Source organism: Brienomyrus brachyistius, chromosome 1 (genome assembly GCF_023856365.1).
Source record: "Brienomyrus brachyistius isolate T26 chromosome 1, BBRACH_0.4, whole genome shotgun sequence".
In the NCBI taxonomy this organism is placed as follows: domain Eukaryota; kingdom Metazoa; phylum Chordata; class Actinopteri; order Osteoglossiformes; family Mormyridae; genus Brienomyrus; species Brienomyrus brachyistius.
In genome coordinates this window covers 53,023,358-53,043,665 of record NC_064533.1, presented here as the reverse complement: position 1 = coordinate 53,043,665, position 20,308 = coordinate 53,023,358, and the positions used below count along the sequence as shown (strand labels likewise).

The 20,308-nt window shown below is 46.2% G+C and overlaps 1 protein-coding gene across 11 annotated transcripts in view; it reads right to left on the bottom strand.

The window, feature by feature from the left end:
- The window catches only part of LOC125742604 (R3H domain-containing protein 1-like), a 29,431-nt gene extending 14,349 nt beyond the window's left edge, over positions 1-15,082 (bottom strand). For 7 of the 11 annotated variants that reach the window (XM_049014795.1, XM_049014768.1, XM_049014804.1 and 4 more), the window contains exons 1-5: positions 14,941-15,082; positions 2,784-2,992; positions 1,881-2,021; positions 610-651; positions 49-138 (exon numbers count right to left, since the gene is read on the bottom strand). In XM_049014795.1, coding sequence (XP_048870752.1) covers positions 49-138; positions 610-651; positions 1,881-2,021; positions 2,784-2,918 — 408 coding nt within the window. In that variant the 5' untranslated portion in view covers positions 2,919-2,992; positions 14,941-15,082. Of the gene's footprint in view, positions 1-48; positions 139-609; positions 652-1,880; positions 2,022-2,783; positions 2,993-6,466; positions 6,689-14,940 lie in introns of those variants that run through there. The other 4 variants (XM_049014778.1, XM_049014785.1, XM_049014824.1 and 1 more) reach the window with 4 other exon arrangements.
- Positions 15,083-20,308: the final 5,226 nt, after the last annotated feature.

Here is a 20,308-nt window from a genome sequence, read left to right as displayed (position 1 = left end):
CCTGCGAGAAGCAGGAGCTGTGAATCGTGGGTAGTCTTGGGGGTTTACCTGGTGCTCTCGTGCCAGTTCAGTACTAGAGGGAGGAGAGGACTCTTCGCAAACAGCCAGGCTCCGAACTAACTTTAGCTTTGCATTAGACTGGGAGAAAGTATTTATGGTTAGGAGAGAGGCATGTGTTCAGGGTCCACAGAAGGCAGCATGGCTGGCTCCAGCTCAAAAGGACTAGCACAATCCGGACATCCACAATCCCGGGCAAACACAGCAACCCTGCAGTGGTAATTTTCAGATGGACAGGCCGCTGGGTCAAGAGACACCTTGTTGTGTATGACAGGCGTGGCCCCTGCAGGTTGTTAGCCTGTTTCAAATTTCGCAGCTAGTCCTCGACATCTGAAAATCATGACCACCAACCAAGCCACAACACAAACTAATGAAAAACTAAAAATGGAAGTGAACACGCCCACCCACACAGCTAGCAAACCTCAATGGCGGAAAACACAGGACGTTTCAGGCAGACACATACAATTAGGATCTGAGACAGGCCAGACTGGCATGAATGCTATGGTGGGCGACGTGAGGGAGAGCATTCCGGAACATGCTGCTGTTCCATACCTTGGCCTTCCTTCCTGGCTGTCCAGGCGTTAAGCTTTGCTTCTGTACGGTGGGTAACGACACAAAAACGGACCAGTGGTGAGCTCTCGAGACGGCAAGTGTGCAAACGCTGGGCTGATAATATGAGGATGAAGATGCCGGAGCAGAAACATTACCCAGCAGTGCCTCAGTACCTGGGGGTTCACCGTGGACTAAATTAATTATGTGGTTTATTTTATTACCAAAGTGGATAGCGGAGAAGTCACCCCCAGATCCTCCAGCCTCAAAGCACCACACTTCAAACATGAGGTAAGAAATGTTATGGTGCTCGGGAGACACGCAAGACCTGTCTTGGAGACGGATGCTGACCTTTGGGGGATAGGAGGCCGTCGCAGGTGGAGGCAAGGCAGGCTAAGAGGGTCGCTGCTTGCAAAAGGTCTCACCGCTCAGTGCCGGCTGCCATCTGACAGCCACTGTGGCGAGGAGGGACATGCGCCCCGTACGTCAACTAGCCCACGCGCATCTCTTAAGGAATACAAGTGGTGCAGGGGTTTGAATGCACGTGTGATGGGGGGGCGACTAACCGCTAAGGCGGCATGGAAATTGTTTTGTAAACCATTTGTAAACAAAAGAAACTTTGGATATGATATGGGGGGTAGGACAGCATTTTCAGAGCCACAGAAAGGAGGGATTAGTCCATGTGATGGGGGATTCAGAAGAGGGGGTGGGATCACACCTCGCCGTCAATCTCCCACATCCCTAGCGGCTGTTTCATTGGCTGTTGTCGAGAAAGACCAGCAGCAAATGACGGATTGCAATAATCCTCCCCCATGCTGGGTGTCTAAGCAGCGAAGATTGCTGACGGATTAACGAATCAAACACCACGACTGGTTGGCAAGCAGAGCTGCCTGATGGCGATCTGGACCGCCAGGCCAGCGGGGAGACTCACGGATTCAAGCTCATCAGCTGCTCATAGGACTGGCTGATGAGCGAGGTGTAAGAACCTTCTCAGGATAGACTCATCCATGAATTCAGTCGGAATTCAGCTACATTTTTTTTGCAGCTTGTGGGTTTATTAGCATACGTGATCGTGACAGTGATGGTCAACTCGATATCACACACGACCCTGCCGGTCACATGCCGGGTTACCGTGGTAACTAGACCAGCAGCCGTCATCATGGTGATGCCGTGTGTGTGTGCGTGCGTGCGTGTGTGTGTGTAACGAATGACGAGGGATAGACGTTAAACATTCATATTCACACCAGGAGTGAGCTGGCCAAAGAGGCAGTTACCTGGAGTTCGCCTTTGCAATCGTAGCAGCCTTCCTCAACACTGGGCTCCAGCAGCTCCTTGCTCTGTGCGCGCGTCAGGCCGTCCCCCAGGACAGCGCCGTTCTCGTCCACCTCGGAGCCCCTCATTGCCTCTCCTGTTTCCTTCACAGTAACATTAAGGGACATCCTCATTAGGGGCATTTAACAAAGAGCCCGCCTGCCACATGCCAGAAACCAAGGCATGCGACAATCCACATCACGCTCTGCTAGAACAACCGATTTTTAAAACATGTTTGGGGCGGTGGGGTGACGATCTTACTGAGACACAAAAGGGATGTGGAAGGATGGGGGGAATGTGGAACAGATTCCCGATACCTCTGTGCCACAGCACCAAATGGTTAATTTAGATTCAGATCCTGGTCCATTTAACTCTGGCCCACTAATGTGTTTTTGCCTACGGCCTTCAACACCTCCTGTCATGGGGGGGGGGGGGGGGCTGACAATGGAGAGCACCACCTGTCACACGAGCACCACATACCAAAAAAAGGGCTAATTAGATGTTCAATTATGTGCGTGAAAGGACGAGCCCCCGGAGGAGCCCTCGGAGGGTCCCTGTCCCCTGCACCATGTCAGCACCCTCTCACCGAGCATACCGCCGCAATAACCAGTCGCAGCAACAAAAAATCAAAGGCTAACTATGAGGAACACATGTAAACCAGCATCTAGCACACAGAACAAAAAAAAACAAGCAGTATCTTTTAAATGATTACACTGGCGGTGCTGAATTTAAGACTGTTGTCCTTTGGTTCGGTTAACAGGCTACGTTTAGCTCTGGAGTGCGGAGCCCTGGAGACCTCCTTGTGTTTAACATTCAAATTTTCTGTCTTGTTTCTAAAGCCCATTTTAAACGGTGGAGCCACGTACCCGACTTGATCTGCGGTGCTGGGCTTGTGGAGGTGTGTCCTGGGCAAGGAGGCGGGGCCCCGGGTCCCTCTCGGCGCTGTCCACTGGGTCGTCGCTTGTGCTGAGCCTGCTGGAAGCCCGGAGAAAGAGGCCCATGTCCCTGTCACCGGACTGGACAGCGGCTTACAGCGGCGCTGCCGTCCGACACGCCGCTCACGCCCCTTGGGGACCTGTGGGGGAAGAGAGAGGTTAGAGGCCAGCCCTGTCTAATACTCAGGATGGGTGTGAGGCCCACAGGATTCCCCAGGCAATAGCAAGCTGGGATGCACAGCCACGACTCCCGTCTACGGGTCGGAGACTGGGAATGCTTGGCGCGGCGCCTAGTGAGCTCTGGCTGACCCAGCTCTCTCAGCAAGAGCCGAAAACGGCAGCCAAAACGGCCATGGCTGGCGCTAAACGGATTATAATGCTGCATCCCAGAACCTGCAGCCCGGAGTGTCACCCAGCATGACTCCTGAACGACAGCCAAAGCGGCTGCGCAGCACGCTGCCAGAAACCGGTGTGCCGGAAGGGCCAAGACTCGTCCGCAGTGAACCAGAGCCGACAAGGCATCAGCTTTCACATTGACACAATCAGTCTCTCGTAGAGCTTGCTGTGCCAGTCGCGACGTTTCAGCGGTAACTCAAACAGCGGCACTGCAATCCATGCTAAATCAGCCCCTTATGCACATTTCCTCAGAACTGTCTGGCTGATCCCATCTGCAAATACAGAAGTGGGTGTCTGCCGCACTTTTTTTCTAAGAGGAAATTCGTTCCCTGGCCAGCGGGATGCAGTGTTTAGAATCTTGACACTGATTTTCATTGCGTGGGGGACAGTGGTAAGGTGACTGAAAACCTGCCGTGTCCCAAAATACGAACCCACGGTGAGGGTGGGGGTAAACGAAGGCAAGCACAGTTGCATGCCTTTTCACACGACTAAGTGAATTCAAAGAAGAGGCTCTGCAGGAGCGGGATGGGGGCGTAGATGTGGGTATAGATGGTAGGGACATGTCCCGGCCAATACTGTGGGAGAACTGAGTCTGTGAGTGGAGGGTTTGTGGCTGATTTAGGTCCCAACCAATGTTGAAACCAAAACTATGCCCTTGGAATCTTTAACAGGGGTCACAGGAAAACAGGACCCTAACAGCCCGCTGTCCCCCCAGTTACTCCTGCCCTGGCCACCCCACATCAGCGGCACAGACACAACACACAAGACTCACCACACGCTTGAATCGACTGGCCACGACCGTTTGAGGCGGCCTGCTGTCATCAAAGGAGTAATGGCTACACAAAGGGGTCATGGGACCACCAAGGATTTAAAGCCGCAGAAACACCTCACTCACACCCTGTAGGTCATTTTTTATCACAATTTTTTTTATCCACTTTGCTCCAGTAAAAAGACTTGAATCGCAGTTAGCACAGCAGAGCACACCTGGGTTTTAAAGTTAATAGGGCAGCACACAGTATAAAAAAATATTAAAAAGGTGTAATATATAATAGCTGTAAGAGGAGGGATTCATCTCCTTCCTCACAGCAGTCCCACCACACAGGGTGTCACACAGTGACTAACAGATGCTCAGCCAGTTTCATAATAAACGGTTCTTTTTGCATGGTGTTGGAGGAGAAAACAAAAGTGAAGGCTTGCTTTTTAACTAAGGGTGAGACTCCATATTTGGACAAGCGATCACTGGGCAATTTGTCAACCATTATGGGAAAATTTATGAGTCATACTGGGCTGGCAGACACAACTACTTAAAGGGTCAAAGTAAAGAAACAAACAACTAAGACATAAGATTCCAGAGGATTTATGATGCATCACAAACACAGACGGAGCAAATAAAAAAAAATTAAAAATTTAAAAATCATAACATCGGATATTATCTCAACATTTTAAAAAAACGTGTTGCGTCGGTGACATTCCAAGCCAAGACAATGTCTAAATTTACATCAGATCACCGCATTAAACCACGTCCCCATCACATTTCACAAGGATAGTGCAAAAAGAAACGCACACTAGCAGGAGTCACTTTCATATCAGCATAATGCCTGCCAGCACCCAAATGATGAATATTACCCCTCCTCAACTAATTATATTTATCCATGATTGACAACTAAATGCTATGGGAGGAGGGTGCGAGGGGGGGGGGGGGGGCGTCAGGTGCGGCTACAGGAACCCATGCAGTGCTCCCACTTCCCCGTATCCAAAGTGGGGATACCAGCTATAGGTTTCCCCGATCAATTTCAGTGGGATTTCAGACAGAAGCTCGGCAGATTAAGAATTCGGCATGATAAGAATTCATTACTCTTATGATTTTTGTTTTTTAATAAATGCCCAGAACAGACAGCAGAACCCTTTAAAAGGAGCAAACAAAAGCTGTGGATTGAAGCAGGCTGCAGACGAGATGCCCTCACCCACCTAAATTTGCACGCTGCAGTCAAGGCTGGCAAGGTTACACGAAGACTACGACAGCCCGGTGTAATGCCCATTGTTATGCTCAGTGAAGCCACGACAGCACCATATGACAGCGATTACCCATCAGCGATAACCACCGTTAGTCAGAATCATACCAAGAACAGTACAACAGTGAACACGACCTCGGATCATCCGGTGCCTGTATGACCCTATGTGAAAATTCACACACAATTCATCATCACATTAGTATGTATTGAAAATCTAGCAAAGCAGATTCACCCAGAGATAATTTCTCACCCTTTTCTCTTAGTCTCTTACACACACACACACACACACGTTACGGAAAAATAGCATAACCGCTGTCACCTTGTCCTACTTTTTGGGATGAGGGATAAAATCAGTCATTCACGAGAATCACTTCAACACGTTAAATTGAATTTGCCAACCCGAAGAACATTTCCAATACTATTTTGCAGTACGACGTAAACAGTGCAGATGTAAATCACAGATGAAATGTTTGAAAATAAAGGAGAGCATGACACACAAGGCATAATCCATGGGAACTGATGGGGTTTATGAAGGGAAGAAAAAGAAAAGAAAAAAAACACCAGTGAGAAGGCATCAAAATCACATTTGCAAGAACACCTACGAGACTGCTTACTGCACAGGAAAAGAGGGGGAAAAAGACAAATAGACAGCACCTTGCTTTTAATAAGCCGGTTGTTAATTGGTGTGACATAAGATAGGGCGACGGATCTGCCAGCGTCGGTAATTATGTTCAAAGCCCATGTGCCAGCCATGGATTTGCAGCGAATCTGCTGCCCAAATGTGGGAAAGCAGGGGTTCGACGCTGCCCCTGGAGCGACTCAAACCAGGTTTCCATGTTTATTTGCCACCCCACTCCCCCAGTAGTAGAGGGCAGACTGTCTACCCCGCACCACAGGAACCGCATTAACCTCCCAGCGGGGCAGAAACTACACCTCTCTAGCCCTCGGGTCCAGCGAGTTGCTGCCCGTGTGTGAGGGAAAGGGACCACCATGAGGAAAACCATAACCCTGGGACATTTGAAGAAGCAGCTTTTACAGTAAACTTAGCTGCTCTGGTCAGGACGCTTTAGAACAATGTGTCACGGTGCAAGACGGCGACGAGACAAAGTGTGCAGGCTCCTCACTCCGCAATCTACCAGAAGCCCTCATTCTGCCTCAAATTCCCCCATGCACATGGGACACAAACACACCAGCACACACGCTTACCTGCCTCATAGCAGCCCGCGTTATCTCCATGGGTTACAGGGTTAGTTTCCATGGCAGCGGCGGCGGCAGCACGGGCTGTGCGGCAGGAGTCCGGGAGGCCCGGCTCCGTAAAACAGCCTCTGCGTGCCGCACGCTCGTCTGAGCCTACCCGCTCCAGCCCGTCGCCAGGGCACCCGGCTGGGCCCTGGCGGACGCGCCAAATCAACGCCTGGGCCATGTGACGTCAACCTTACCTCAGCCAATCGCAACGCAGCAAGGGGGGAGGACGGTGGACTGGGGGCGGTCCCAGTACCAGGCTAAGCCAAGCTGCTCATAAAGCTATTGAGCTGTCCTCCTGAGAAGATGAAGGGGAAAACCGACAGCCCACAGAGCAACACGGGCAGTGGGAAGCACTGTTAGCAGGTCCTGGTCTGCATAACCTGGTCGGCCGTTAAAGAAGCACAGTGCTTGCAGGCAGAATGGTTTGACGGGTTTGCCTCGATTCCAACAGACACACACACTAATAAGATATCCACATAATTAGCATTTCACCAGAAATGCATTAACAAAATAAATATATGAAACACGTCAGACATTCCGACAAAGCATTTTTTCCCCCCATTGCACTGTTCTGAAATGAAATAAGCAACGAGGACAGGCAGAGCTGGCTGTAATCAAACAACATCCAAGAGCCATAATGAGGAGTTCATGAAAAAGTTCAGGACGACTATTAGTAGATGAAATACATAAATAAATTTGTGCAGATTGCTTATTTTTCTTGAACTGCTCCCCACTCCCTCCCCACAACTCCCATGTTTTGGCCGCATTAGCTCCCGCCCCTGAGCATTTCCTGCAATATTAATATTTGATGAAAACCCCTTCAATGCCTGAAGTGTCGGAACGTGCGCCCCCCCACACCCCCCCCTCTACCACAGCAGCGATCGGAATATTAGGTTAAATGGGGGACGGGGGGACGAGGGGAGTGAAAATAAAACACTAAGATAGCAGATTTCAGCTTGACATACAAGATGACAAGTGTGTCGAGTCAGGCATTTGTGTGATTTTACTAAGAAAGCAGCTGACAGACCTGATGGACCCATTCTAGATTGCCCACACCAACAGTGCCGGCAATTTTCTCATGAGACATGCCCCCCTCCCCCTGCTGACAGAGGCACGGAGGCAAACATACAGACATGCTCCCTCCATGTCCTCTGGAAGTGTGAATGAGGTTGGTGTGTTGGGAATGGTGCTGTTACCACTCTGTCTGTGTGTGTGTGTGTGTGCGTGTCTCTCTCTGTGTGCATGTCTCTCTGTGTGTGCATGTCTTTCCCCCCTGCATTGGGCCAGAGCCTTGTGTTCCACATCCCTGCTACGGGCTACGTGCCAGAGGCAACATAAAATCGATCCGACATAGCGCCACATCCGATCGACCTGAGTGGAAATTACAAAAGGACAAGAACGTGGAACAAATTTTATGAGCAATTCGTGACCCGACCCGCAGGGAATGAGCTGATAGACGAAGCCGGTGCTTCTCAATTACATGCCGTGTAAATCGAAGGCGGGAAAGGAAAACCTGGTGTCATTCACACCCAGTCAGGCGCAAAACTTGACAAGGAGGGGAAAGAAAGAAAAAAAAAACAACAAAACAGGAACGATCCTGGGTAGGAAATTCCAGAGGGGTCCATTCAGGCCATAGGCAGCAGGAAGCCAGCTTCATTTTTAAATTGGTTCCTGGTAAGTTGCACTGGCTCCCAGGCCTGGAGAATAGGTGGGGGGCTGCCTGAAGCTTTATCAGAGAGATAGCAGTCTATCGATACTGATAGTGCAGCAGCTGCATGGGCAACTGGCCTACTCAGTTCCAATGGATACATCACAGCAAATGAAATCTGAAATACCTTTTTTTAATCCACAGTCACCGCACTGCGGACAAATATAGCCACCACTGCAGCAAGGGTGTCTAATTGCAGTTATTCTGCACTATATTAAATTTTATGGAAATTCACATTTTAGCAGTAAAACAAAAAGAAATGCGCGAAATCAGCTCTGAGCATTTTGATCAACAGGAAACGTACGAACAGAAAACATGGGATCCAGCACTGGTGAAGCGCGGTGAGTATGAAATTGGACTGTTGCCGCCCACCTCGACCACCTCACACGCCTTCCAGCTGTCTCATGATCACCCCCCCCATCACTGTGAGATACATGATTAGTCACCACTGACTCCCCCACTCACCACAGAAAGCAACGGCAGCTCCCCAACTCGCTAACTCATGGACCCATAAGAGAGCAGGTAGTGACCACTTCTCCATAACGACTGTTGGCAGCCGAGGCCCCTTGTGCCTCTAATGGAACTCAAGCAGCATTCTCAACTTCACAAGCATCAAGTATAGTGGCAGTGGGGGCAGGGCAGTAGCCGGGCAGCATTATGGGGGCACCGGCGCCAAGCCACAGCACAAGTAGGGCGGCCCACTCTGACTCTTACGGAGCCTCCTTCCAGAATTCACACACTGCCCACTGAAAGGCAACTTGCTACAGAAACAGGCCTCAGGGAAAACTGCACCGCCCCCACCCACCCAAAAGGCCCAACATTCATTTCATCTGCATAATAGCAAAGCGTAATAGAAGCATTTCTTAATTAAGCCCTACATCACAATTTGCTCTGCAAGAGGTGACAAATGTGCTTATTCGCATTTCCCACAGGGACGTTCAAGTCCTGCACATCCTCAGAAATAAATTTAAAAAAAAATTATATATATACATATATATATATATACATACACATACACACACACACACACACATACATATACACACGCACACACATACACACACACACGTGAGTAACACAGAGCCCCTAATGAGGTCCCGCGAGGCAGAGCAGAACGCACCGCTGTCTATCTGTTCCGGGGCCTCTGACAAGACTCCCGTGGACTCGCTGGTGCTCCGTCCTCATTACAGCAACAAGCCAGATTCCCACCAAGGCGGACAGCCGCTGCTCTCGAGCGTGCTGCGGGCCAATGTTAAGGGAGGGTTAAGGGATTCGCTACCCGTCGCTTTCTAAATGGCAGTAAGTGGCCTTGCCCACAAGGCTACGTGTGTTATGACCAGTCTTTCCTGTTAGCATGAACACGAGCGGCGTGGTCAGCCTGCCACATCACAGTGCACCGATGCTCACTGACTCCCCAGGCTGAAGCGTCAGACCGTGCAAACAAGACTGTGCTGGTTCAGAACAGTGGACTACACCGACTTGTGTGTGTGGCCTGACCAAGCCCAGAAGCCATGAATGAGACACCCCCCAACCCTCATGGCACGCCCCCAACGCCTGTCACAGGCACCTTGTTCCTTAGCAACGGCTTCTTCCTTCCTCTATATAAAAATGGACACACGCCCCAGAGAATGTCCCAGAGTTAATAAACAAAAAGCAACATTTTAATATAGAAGACCGGTCACAGCTCACCATTATGCAATTGCAGGATGCAAAACACACAAACACACATAGGAGCTATATCATATAAATGGAAAGTATATTATGATCCATCACAGTCCTAAATTAATTAAATCCCTTTAGCGATCAGTCTTCTGTGCGTCGCTAAAATTAAAACTTACACGTTTGCATCTGAACGACGGAATTCTACTTCAAGAACAATATTGTAACATACAAGGATGCATATTGCATGCAAATGCTACAGGGATCCAGGAGTTAGTTTGCTGTGGCCATTCCTACTTCAAGAAGGGGAGGAGGGAAGCCGCAACTACAAACAGATGGAAAACATCAGGACGATTTTTTTCTAATTCTCTGGTTATAGACCCGCGCAGCTTTAGCACAAACGCTCCATGTGATGCCAATTCAGCCTCCTTACACAAAATACATGCCAATGGAGAGCAGTAAATTTAGAAGGGCATGGGGGGGTGTCCTGTCAACACAGCTTCTAATTGGGCTAGTATGTGTCCTCTACTGTCCTCAACCCCTCAGCAAAACCCACTAAATCCCCCACCACCACCACAAGTCTACACCGCTGCCTTTGACCCCCAGCAGCTCACATGGGAGTTAAGGCATGAAGACAACAGAGGACGAAGGATTTAGTGCCATCCCACCTGTTCAGATTCAAGCTCCACTGCTGGGACTGGCCGGGAGCGTGACCTTCCCAGAAGAATCACATGCTATTATGTGGACCTGAAGGCCCATTCTCAGCCGCCTGGAAAGTAGACTCACATTTTGTAAATGAAGCCAAACCCCACTGGGAAACCAAGTCTCCAGTTTAAGGCAATCATGACACAAGACGCGATGGGTCTGGTTCTCTTTTCCAGTGATGTTATGAACCTGTCAGCTTGACATGGCAGCCCACCACAACGATTTACAAAAGCTGCAGAAAAACCTTGCAAAAAAAACTGCCCATTCAAGACCAACAAGGGAAAACACAGCATACTTAAGGTATACTGGCAAACAGATCTCCAAAACCTAAATGACCAATGGCTGTCTCTCAGTGTTTCCGGAACTGCCATGATAAACTGCCACTTTTAGTGTGTTTGGGGGGGGGGGTGCAAGCACGCCTGTGTGTACTGTGTGCAGTCACTGGCCTATTATTGTAACATAACAGAAGGGTGTGGGGACTCTATATTAGAGGAACACTAACTTAAATAAAGTATTCCAATTCCACATTTTGAGGTCACATTTCTATAACAAAAAAAATGGGATGGTTACCACAGCTTCATGAGGACAGAAGTAACTTTTGTTAAAAATGTGGCTTCAGTCCCTGTGAATGCAACAACTTTTATTAAAAATGAAGTGAGGGACAAGCCAAATAAGTACAGCATCCCTATCCAATGCCAAAGCAACCAGGAGGAAACATATGATTTGACCAGAACAATGTATGCTTGTCATGCAGAACAAACAGCTTATACTGGTTAAGAATATGAGCAGGTTTGAATCCCAATGACAACCTTGTATTTGAACCCTTGAGTGACGCATTAAATTACCCCCTGTAATATATCCAGCTGTATAAACGATTTTAAAAATAAGCATTTTGGCATAGAAGCATCAGCCCGGCATCGAATGTAAGCATACTAATGCCCAGCACAAGAGTCACATAATGAGGCCGTTAATATTTATGCCAAGCTACATTTCAGCCTGGGAATTGGAAGGAATCTTCAGATTAGCTGAGTATAATTCAAAGCCATTTACTTTAAAGCATGACATCACCCCACCCTCAATCCATCCATAAAAGCAGATGTTGGAGTCTATGTGTTTAAACCATCTCTCTCTGTCTCTCTCTCATGCACTAACACCACTACTATTCTGTCCATATGCCTCTAATGGCAAATATACTGACAATAAGTTATGAGGGGAGAAAAAAAAACACAAAAAAAAAGTCAATGGCACCAATATGAACCAAACAATAACTGGCATTTTTGGGCAAAGGATCGTTCAGCATTTTGGCAAAGTTAACCCAGTGAAAGTCATAACGTGATTCACAGTGTTTTTACAATGGTAATGCGATTGAAATACACCTATATCTCATCATCATGCTCGACCATGGATTGACAGGAGAACTGAAGTAACCTCTCTGTCTATTACCATCACACAGTGCTGCCAGTGCACCCCTGCATCAATCAGGTTATCAGGCTACACATTTTCCTGAGGATGGATGGGGGGGGGGGACAACAGGCTGCACACTCTTGTACACACACATACACCCCCCAAGTCAAAGGACCAGTAAGAAAATCTTGAATTGATGAAAAACGTCCAACCTTGGAGATCACACATCGCTCAGTGTCTTGCCAACCTCCTCCCCCACCCTCCCCCCAACATTAAAGATATCCCCCCAACAGCCGAGAGAGGAGAAAATACTGGCAGGGAACACTGTGCTGAATCTGGTATGCCAACAGACACCAGAGACAATAATGTTACTCACTGTGACTAGGAGCAGAATACTGACTTTTCAGGGAGATGGGAAGGTCCTGCACATTGGAGGAGGAGGGGTTCCACTGCCTATTCTGTCCAGAATTAGCAGAAGCCTTACTAATTGGCTTAACGGCCCTAAGTAAACTCTGTGATGCGTTAATACCCCACCCCCCGGGGATGTAACTCAGCCATCCATCAGTATGCTATTAAAGAGAACTCAACCAGATCAAGGCCTACACTCACGGTGGCACTGGGGAACAGGACAGGTTCAGGCATTGAGGGAAGAGGACACTCACGAAACTGAGGTTCTCCAAAGGTTACACTTGCTGTGTTCAAATGGCTGCTGGCCCTGGATCTAATGAGAGCGGTTTTGAAATGCCAACTCATTCCCCACTGGATACAAGATCTTTCATTACTTAGCAAGTTTACCCCTTTGTCTGTCATCTTTACTATAACAACATAGTAACCATTCAGTCCAGTGAAGCACAACATGGCTTTACTTCCTTGGCCAAGTTGTTAATCCATCCCACCCAATATAGCAGAACAAAAACACAGTGGAGAAACCCACAAGTCTAACACAGGTGCCGTGCTGAGCCAGGGGCTCAGCATTTGCACTGAAAACCAAGTTTCGAGAATGCTCCTCCACTTTAGAAGAGGAATGAAAATAACCTTGAGAAGCAGGAAATCTGCACATTTGAACTAGTGTTCACTCAAATGCTAAAGTAAATACCACCAGCTTTTTCCTTCCAGAACATGAAGCTGCCATTTTAGGCTGAGATGCTTTACATTCAAGGCCAGGTACATTTCTGAGTTCAGCCAGATACTAACTTAATTAAAGTGTAATATACAACACACTATATAACAAAAACTATGCATTGTTATAACAATCAAAACACTTCATGAAGCTCAATCATCCTGAATCTGAACTAAATGTAGTTTCACATTTCCTTATTTAGCATTATTCTGTTATTTAACACCTTATTTTTAAAAAACATCTAAATATTCACTTACATTTGTATTGCAATGTTGCAAAAATATGAGCTTGGATTTAAGTGCATGTGTCATAGTATTTGGAACCATCTGGTGGTTCAGCTGAGATCAGATATTCTAGAAAACTAATCAACCAGGTTTTATGGAAACTTAGGAAAACATCACACAGTGATCACAGCAATGCAAACGAGCATCTTAGTCTTTCCAATGAACCATATCAACTAAGTAGACCAACAAGTAAACTGGTGTCAGTCATCACACGTCAAACAGATGATTACAAAAAAAGCAAGCCAAGCAAAGGGTCTAATCCACAAAGGGAACAAAGCAGAAAACTGATATCAAACAAAAAGACAGCCTATTGAAGGATAAATGCACTCTACCAGTAGTGTAAGAAATTCATATAGAATAAGCTGGTGAAAGTCATACACAAGCATTGTAACAGGAATGCTTGATAAGAAAGAACACACTGAAACAGTGGTACACAAATACTGAGAACTACTTGAGGGCGAACACATCGAGAATGACCAGCTATGTTATTCAAAATGCACACAAACTTTTTGACACCAATAATTTTGCAAAGTAACGCCCTATAATGCATTAACAACGCGATAAATGGAGTAGTAATCCAAATCAATAAAAACTATTGGGGCATATGTGCAAGCAGCCCCATGTGAAAACCCAAAATCAACAAGCAAAAATTTAATTTGTTTTTGTTTATTTATGGATCCTTAGCTTCAGTTCAGCTACTATAGTTCCATGTTTAATCGCCGTATAGTGTCTCATAAAAAGGTAAGACGAAGACCTCAGTATGAAAAAAAAACAGGGCAAGTATAGTGGCGAAGGAGCTTCCAGCAAGTACCACCTACCAATTTAAGCCTACACGGTCACACCATGTATCGGCTTTATCGTGCGAGTTACATATATATGCACAGGCCCACTTTACCGACTGCACCCTGGTCTTCAGACACGCAGTATGCCGGCTTCTATGAGAAGCCAGAGTACAAGCAGGCAACCAGCACCAGTTTAGCGGCCCAAGCCGGTTGGCAGCTAAAGGCTAACTAGCTAGCAGCTAACAACTAAGGCCACACCGGGCCTGTCGATTCACATCATCTGTGGCCTTTAATGGCGTTCAGTAGCACCACAGACCCAGTCAGGATGAGTGTTTCTGTATGCCTCTGACACAGTTAGGTTCTTCAAATTGAAAAATCACCACGGCTTATCAGCACTAGGCCCAGCTGGTAAAAGCACCGGTAGCAGACATGCTAGCAGTTAGCCGCAGTGTAATACACATGTAACGCCACACGGCTTCAAAGGCTGGGGTTTTTCTGGGCCTTCGCGCGTTCACAAATACAATTTCCCCACTAAAAGGTGACAAAACTTCAGAGATAAAACGGCGCGGAGGAACGGGATTTAAAAAAAGAGTACAACGGCGCAAGTCCGTGCGACTAGCCGCTAGCTGCTAACCGCTAGCTTTCTGTAGTTAATACAGGCCCGGGTCAACGTCGCGTCGGGAGCCGCTTGGGCTACGGCAGGGAACGGCAAACCGTTTGTAAATCTTTTCAGACACGACTTATGAGCAACGACAAAAAAGGAATCTCCTTACCGGGTGTGTAAGGGTGACAGTGTTCTGTAATTTTAGAAATAGCAGTAATGAGGCAGATAAATAAATAAATATATATTGTTATATTCAGATAGTGTCAGCCGACACTTGGCTTTAGAGCCTGGCGAGGGGAGGCAGAGAATCCGGGACTGAGAGACGGGCAAAGGGAGCAAAAAAGCCTATTGAATGACAGCATCCTCAGCCAATTGCATTAAAGTTTACAAAACTAAGCGCCAATAAGAAATCGCGTTAGATTAAAAAACAAAAAACCGACCGACGCTTACATAGAAAAGGTTTTTCCTTTCGCTCTATTTTGTAAAACTGTGGTTATTTATCAGAAAAATATTTTAAGGTATGAAGTATCTAGTCGTCAACAAGCTTTATCCAACCCATAGTGAAACTGAAACAAAAACATGGTATTTCATGAAATGTGAATCGTAGTCGCTTAACAACCTCACCAGAACAAGTCATTCAGAGCTTAGTGTTATAAACCGGCTCCAGAAGAGACGGAACTAAACCGGTTACAAGGGATCTCTGTCCAGTTAGTGTTACCTCCAAACACTGTGGTTCATTGAGGGTGATGTATTTTATTTTATTTTATTTTATTTTTTTGCATGAAGTTTTTGAGAGTGGAAAACACGAGATCCTGCGTTCCGAGGCAAAAGGACAAATATGAATATATAAAATATTGTGTTTTGTTTGCTCTCGCGTTGTAGTGTGTAAATATACATTTTTCAAGCAAATGTTTTGTATTACTGTTCAAAAGTACAGCCGACCCCTCTCGACTTATCATGCAACAATACAATAAAATAACACAAAACCAGGAATCATTATTCTTAATAATAATAATTCTTCCATTTCCCAAACCGTTTATCCTCCTGGGTCGCGGGGGATCCGGAGCCTATCCCGGAAGCAATGGCCACGAGGAAGAGAACAGCCCAGGATGGGGGGCCAGCCCATCGCAGGGCACACTCACACACCATTCACTCACACATGCACTCCTACGGGCAATTTGGCAAGTCCAATTAGCCTCAGCATGTTTTTGGACTGTGGTGGGAAACCGCAATACCCGGAGGAAACCCCACGACGACATGGGGAGAACATGCAAACTCCACACACATGGGACCCAGAAGTGTGAGGCAACAGTGCTAACCACTGCACCACCATGCCGCCCCCAATAATAATTCTTCCATCCATCCATCCATTTTCCAAACCGCTTATCCTATTGGGTCGCGGGGGGTCCGGAGCCTATCCCGGAATCAATGGGCACGAAATAATAATTCTTATTATTCTAAAATAATAAATGCAACATTTCTAACTGATGCATATAATTTTCGTAGGATTAACAGCTTATCATTGTATATTTCCAAACGTTATATCAATCAAATAGAAACTGGCTCCATCCTGGTTCTCTACCAACAGTAAACGATTCGTTTTAGTAAACCATGAAAACCATCAAGGAATGAGGAGGCAAAATGTCATGGAAATAGTTATTAATTGACCTCCAGTACGGATTAGAAATCATTTGGCACGTTTTAAAAACTTTTCAGCGTAGTAGAAATCCCCATCTTCCTCTTTAACTCTCTAGAGCCGGCGGGATCAGAAATTCCGCAGAATCGTTTAAATAATTCTGCGATTTTTTTAAACATATAAACATTTTAAAAACACGCTCAGAAACCTTGGACGGTCTACTTTTCAAATATGTATAGGTCGAAACTAAATGTATTTTACTGCTTCGGGATACGAATAAAAAGAACAAGAGTGACTGACTTGAGCGTCTGCGTCTCGAAGCAGCTCTAATCGCCCTCCCACTTGGAAATAGAGCTATTCACATGATAATAGCATGATAATCCGATAGTTGGAATTGGATAAAGAAATATATGAATACGTCCATTGTGACTGAAATAAACAAGAGCACATGTCTGGGTAGTGTTTACACTGATCGGCTACAATATGGCACAGGGATGTGCTGCGGAAGCTTTGCGCCAATGTTGCTACTTTCCGCAGCGAGTCTCACTACTGCATGTGTACATGGTAGCGCTGTTCAGTCGCGCACGAATGCGGGTTGAATACGCTGTAATGCGGCTGTTTAGAATGTGAATACCGTTCTTATGGTGAAAGCTGCACTACACGCCCCCATGCAGGTAAAACAAAGAAAGGTGACATGGTATACTTTTTTTTGCCGATTTAACATAATTTTAAAAACTTTAATACTTCCGACCCTGGATGTTTTGAAAAGAAGACAGATTGCTGATTTAGTCAGTCTTTTTTCATGATTCTACATAAAGATTTCAGCGAGTTATAAACTGAAATACACGAGAAAGATACGCGGTCGACGATGCCCTCGTCCGCAGAGCGTTAATAATAGTGATTTTTATTTCCGATAACTCTGCATCATATTTATCGCATTCTATAGCACAGTTTCATGTGGCCCAAGCTGATGCGGTGCTGCCGCAGTGTGGGATTAACGGGGGGGGGGGGTCAGTTTGAGGGGTGGGGTCAATTAGTCAGAGGGACGGGCCGCACCTTGGGTGCGAGACTTTATCAAAACGAAGCCTCAACGTGGCAGTCCGTTAACATCGTTCTGGCGATGCCATTATACATGAGACGGTACGAGGACATTTATGCACAAGTACACACATTAAACAAACCAAGTGCTGTGAGAAGCCTCGTTAGTGTACCAGTAATAACTAACTAGCCCGTCAACAGAAGATAATACCTAATGAAATCCAAGTCAAGTGAGTGCACGGATCATCTCTCAAAACAACAGCAACATACAGAATATGTCAGTGAAGCTTTAACAGCACGACTTCATTGTCTGAAAAAAAGAAAAAAAATCACCACTTCTGTTTGTCACCCGAGGTCCAGAAAAAGGAAAGTCCAGCCATCTGCGGCAATTATATTAGCCTTCAAAATGTACCAGCTAATATGTACCAGCTTAAGTGGGTAGCTGGCAGGTGTCATTCATTGTTAAGTGTCAGCAACTGACAGCTGAAAGTGGACAGCGAGAGCCAGATACTGTCATATGTAACCAAGGTGGGAACAGCTGTCAGGAATAACTGCCTGCTTGAGAACAGTTTGGGCCAGTTATGTGTTTTATCATTTTATCAAGGGGAATATTTATGTTTTTAACTCATAAAAACACACACACATGCACACACACTCACACAAAGATTTCCTGAGAAAGCATCCTCAAAAGTCAGGAGGGACTGTGTTGGATTATTTAGACAAAGCTTACTGGGCATTCAGCAGAACTGTCAGAACTTTGTAAGTAAATAAATAAACAAATAAATCACACTTCAGTGATCGATGATTTTCATGAGCTGAAAAGCAGGTGGTCATTTCACCGAATGGGCATCATCTGGATCACAGGAAATCAGGAAATATGTGACAATCGGTGTAAAGCAAAATAGCCAAGTAATTGTGCAGTCACACTTGTTTTGTCTGCGAAATGTCAGGAGACCAAAAAGGCACTCCTTTTAAAACTTTCCATCTATCTTTAAGCTGGAAAGCCTCCTGGATCACAACAGACCATAATAGACCTGCCCTCCTGAGCTTAACCAATATATAAAAAAAGGCTAGACTTGTTAATCAACTCCAGAAAGACAAATTAAGCCTCGGGGGCGGTGAGGTGAAGTAAGACCGCCTTGAGATGCTCCAACAGAGACACTGATCAATAGGAGGGCGCGAGAACCGTCGTTCTGTGTGGAAGAGGGCCGGCCAGTCAATTAGCGAGACACGGAGAGGTGGCGGCGAAGCGAGCAGGCCAGAATCCCATGAGGAATTCTCAGGGGGGGCTGGTGACTCAAACCACTGGTAATGATGTGGGAAACCATGACTGCACTCTGGGTAACGATCACAGAGGTCCTGGAGCACCCAGTGCGGCCAACACAGTAACGGCCTGAGCACCATGGTCCAGATGTCTCTAGGATGGAGGAAAAATGTTGAGTGTGCTAGTGTTATGGTCAGAGGTAGTTATGAAGGATTTAAATAGCATCTTAAGGATCAAGATTTTTTATCTGAAATTGTGCACGTGGGTTAAATATGTACGATGACATTTAACAGCTGCTTCCATAACATAAATACAGCAGCGGAAAAAATTAAAAGACCACTCTATATTTTTAAACAAATCTGCATTTTTAAATCCTGGTTTAATTGAGGTTTGGCTGGCAGAAGGCTACGCTGAGCGGCATGTCACTTCCAGGTTAAAAATTTTTAAGACAGCAGTACACAAGAATAAGATGAAGCAGGAGACACTGGCAATAGCCAGAAAGCAGCCAGGTAAAGGGCAGAGGCAACTTTCTAATGCCAGAGATGACCGTCAACTTATCCAACAATTTCTCATGTATCAGACGATGACAACAAGTGACCTTCAAAAGGAATGGGAAACATTTAGTGCAGGCGTTAAGTGCACTGCTAGGACAGTTCGTATCAGACCCCTAGATGTAGGATTGAAGTCTCATAAAGCAAGGAAGAAGCCCTTCATTAATGAGAAACAGAGAAGTACCAGGTTGCAGTTTGCCAATAAATAAATAAATAGATATTATTCGGGGGTGGGGTGATGGTGCAGTGGTTAACACTGTCACCTCTGGGACCCGGGTTCGAGTCTCTGGGTCACATGTGTGTGGAGTTTGTATGTTCTCCCCATGTCATCGTGGGGTTTCCTCTGGGTACTCTGGTTTCCCCCCACAGTCCAAAAACATGCTGAGGCTAATTGGACTTGCTAAATTGCCCATAGGTGTGCATGTGTGAGTGACTGGTGTGTGAGTGTGCCCTGCGATGGGCTGGCCCTCCTGGGCCATCCTGGGTTGTTCCCTGCCTCATGCCCATTGCTTCTGGGATAGGCTCCGCCCTGCCTCGACCCAGCGGTTTGGAAAATGGATGGATGGATATATATTATTCACAGGTGCGGAGCCTAAATTGAGAAATGAGTAAAACAAAAAATTGTGCTGTGGTCTTTTAATTTTTTCTGCTGCTGTAACTTAAGCACAGAGTATTTTATGCATACATATTTACATAAATGACACAACAATCAAACGTATAACATAAATATTTATGAAAATTATACATGTAGCACCTGTATATACAGTGCCCTTCACAATTACTGGCAGCCCTTGTACAGATTTGTAAAAAGGTATAGGAAACAAATCCACCATTTGGTGAACTAGCTTCATCTCACACTGAAAAACGAGAAAAATCCAGCCTTTAATTGAAATAAATTTAATCAAATAAAAACAAATCCGTATTCAAGATATAATTATTTTTAACAAAAACATGTGCCACAAGTATTGGCACACCTGGAAATTACACTGAACACAATGTAACTGAAGCATGTTTCCCATGTAAATTGTACATCTTTCAGTTGATTGGA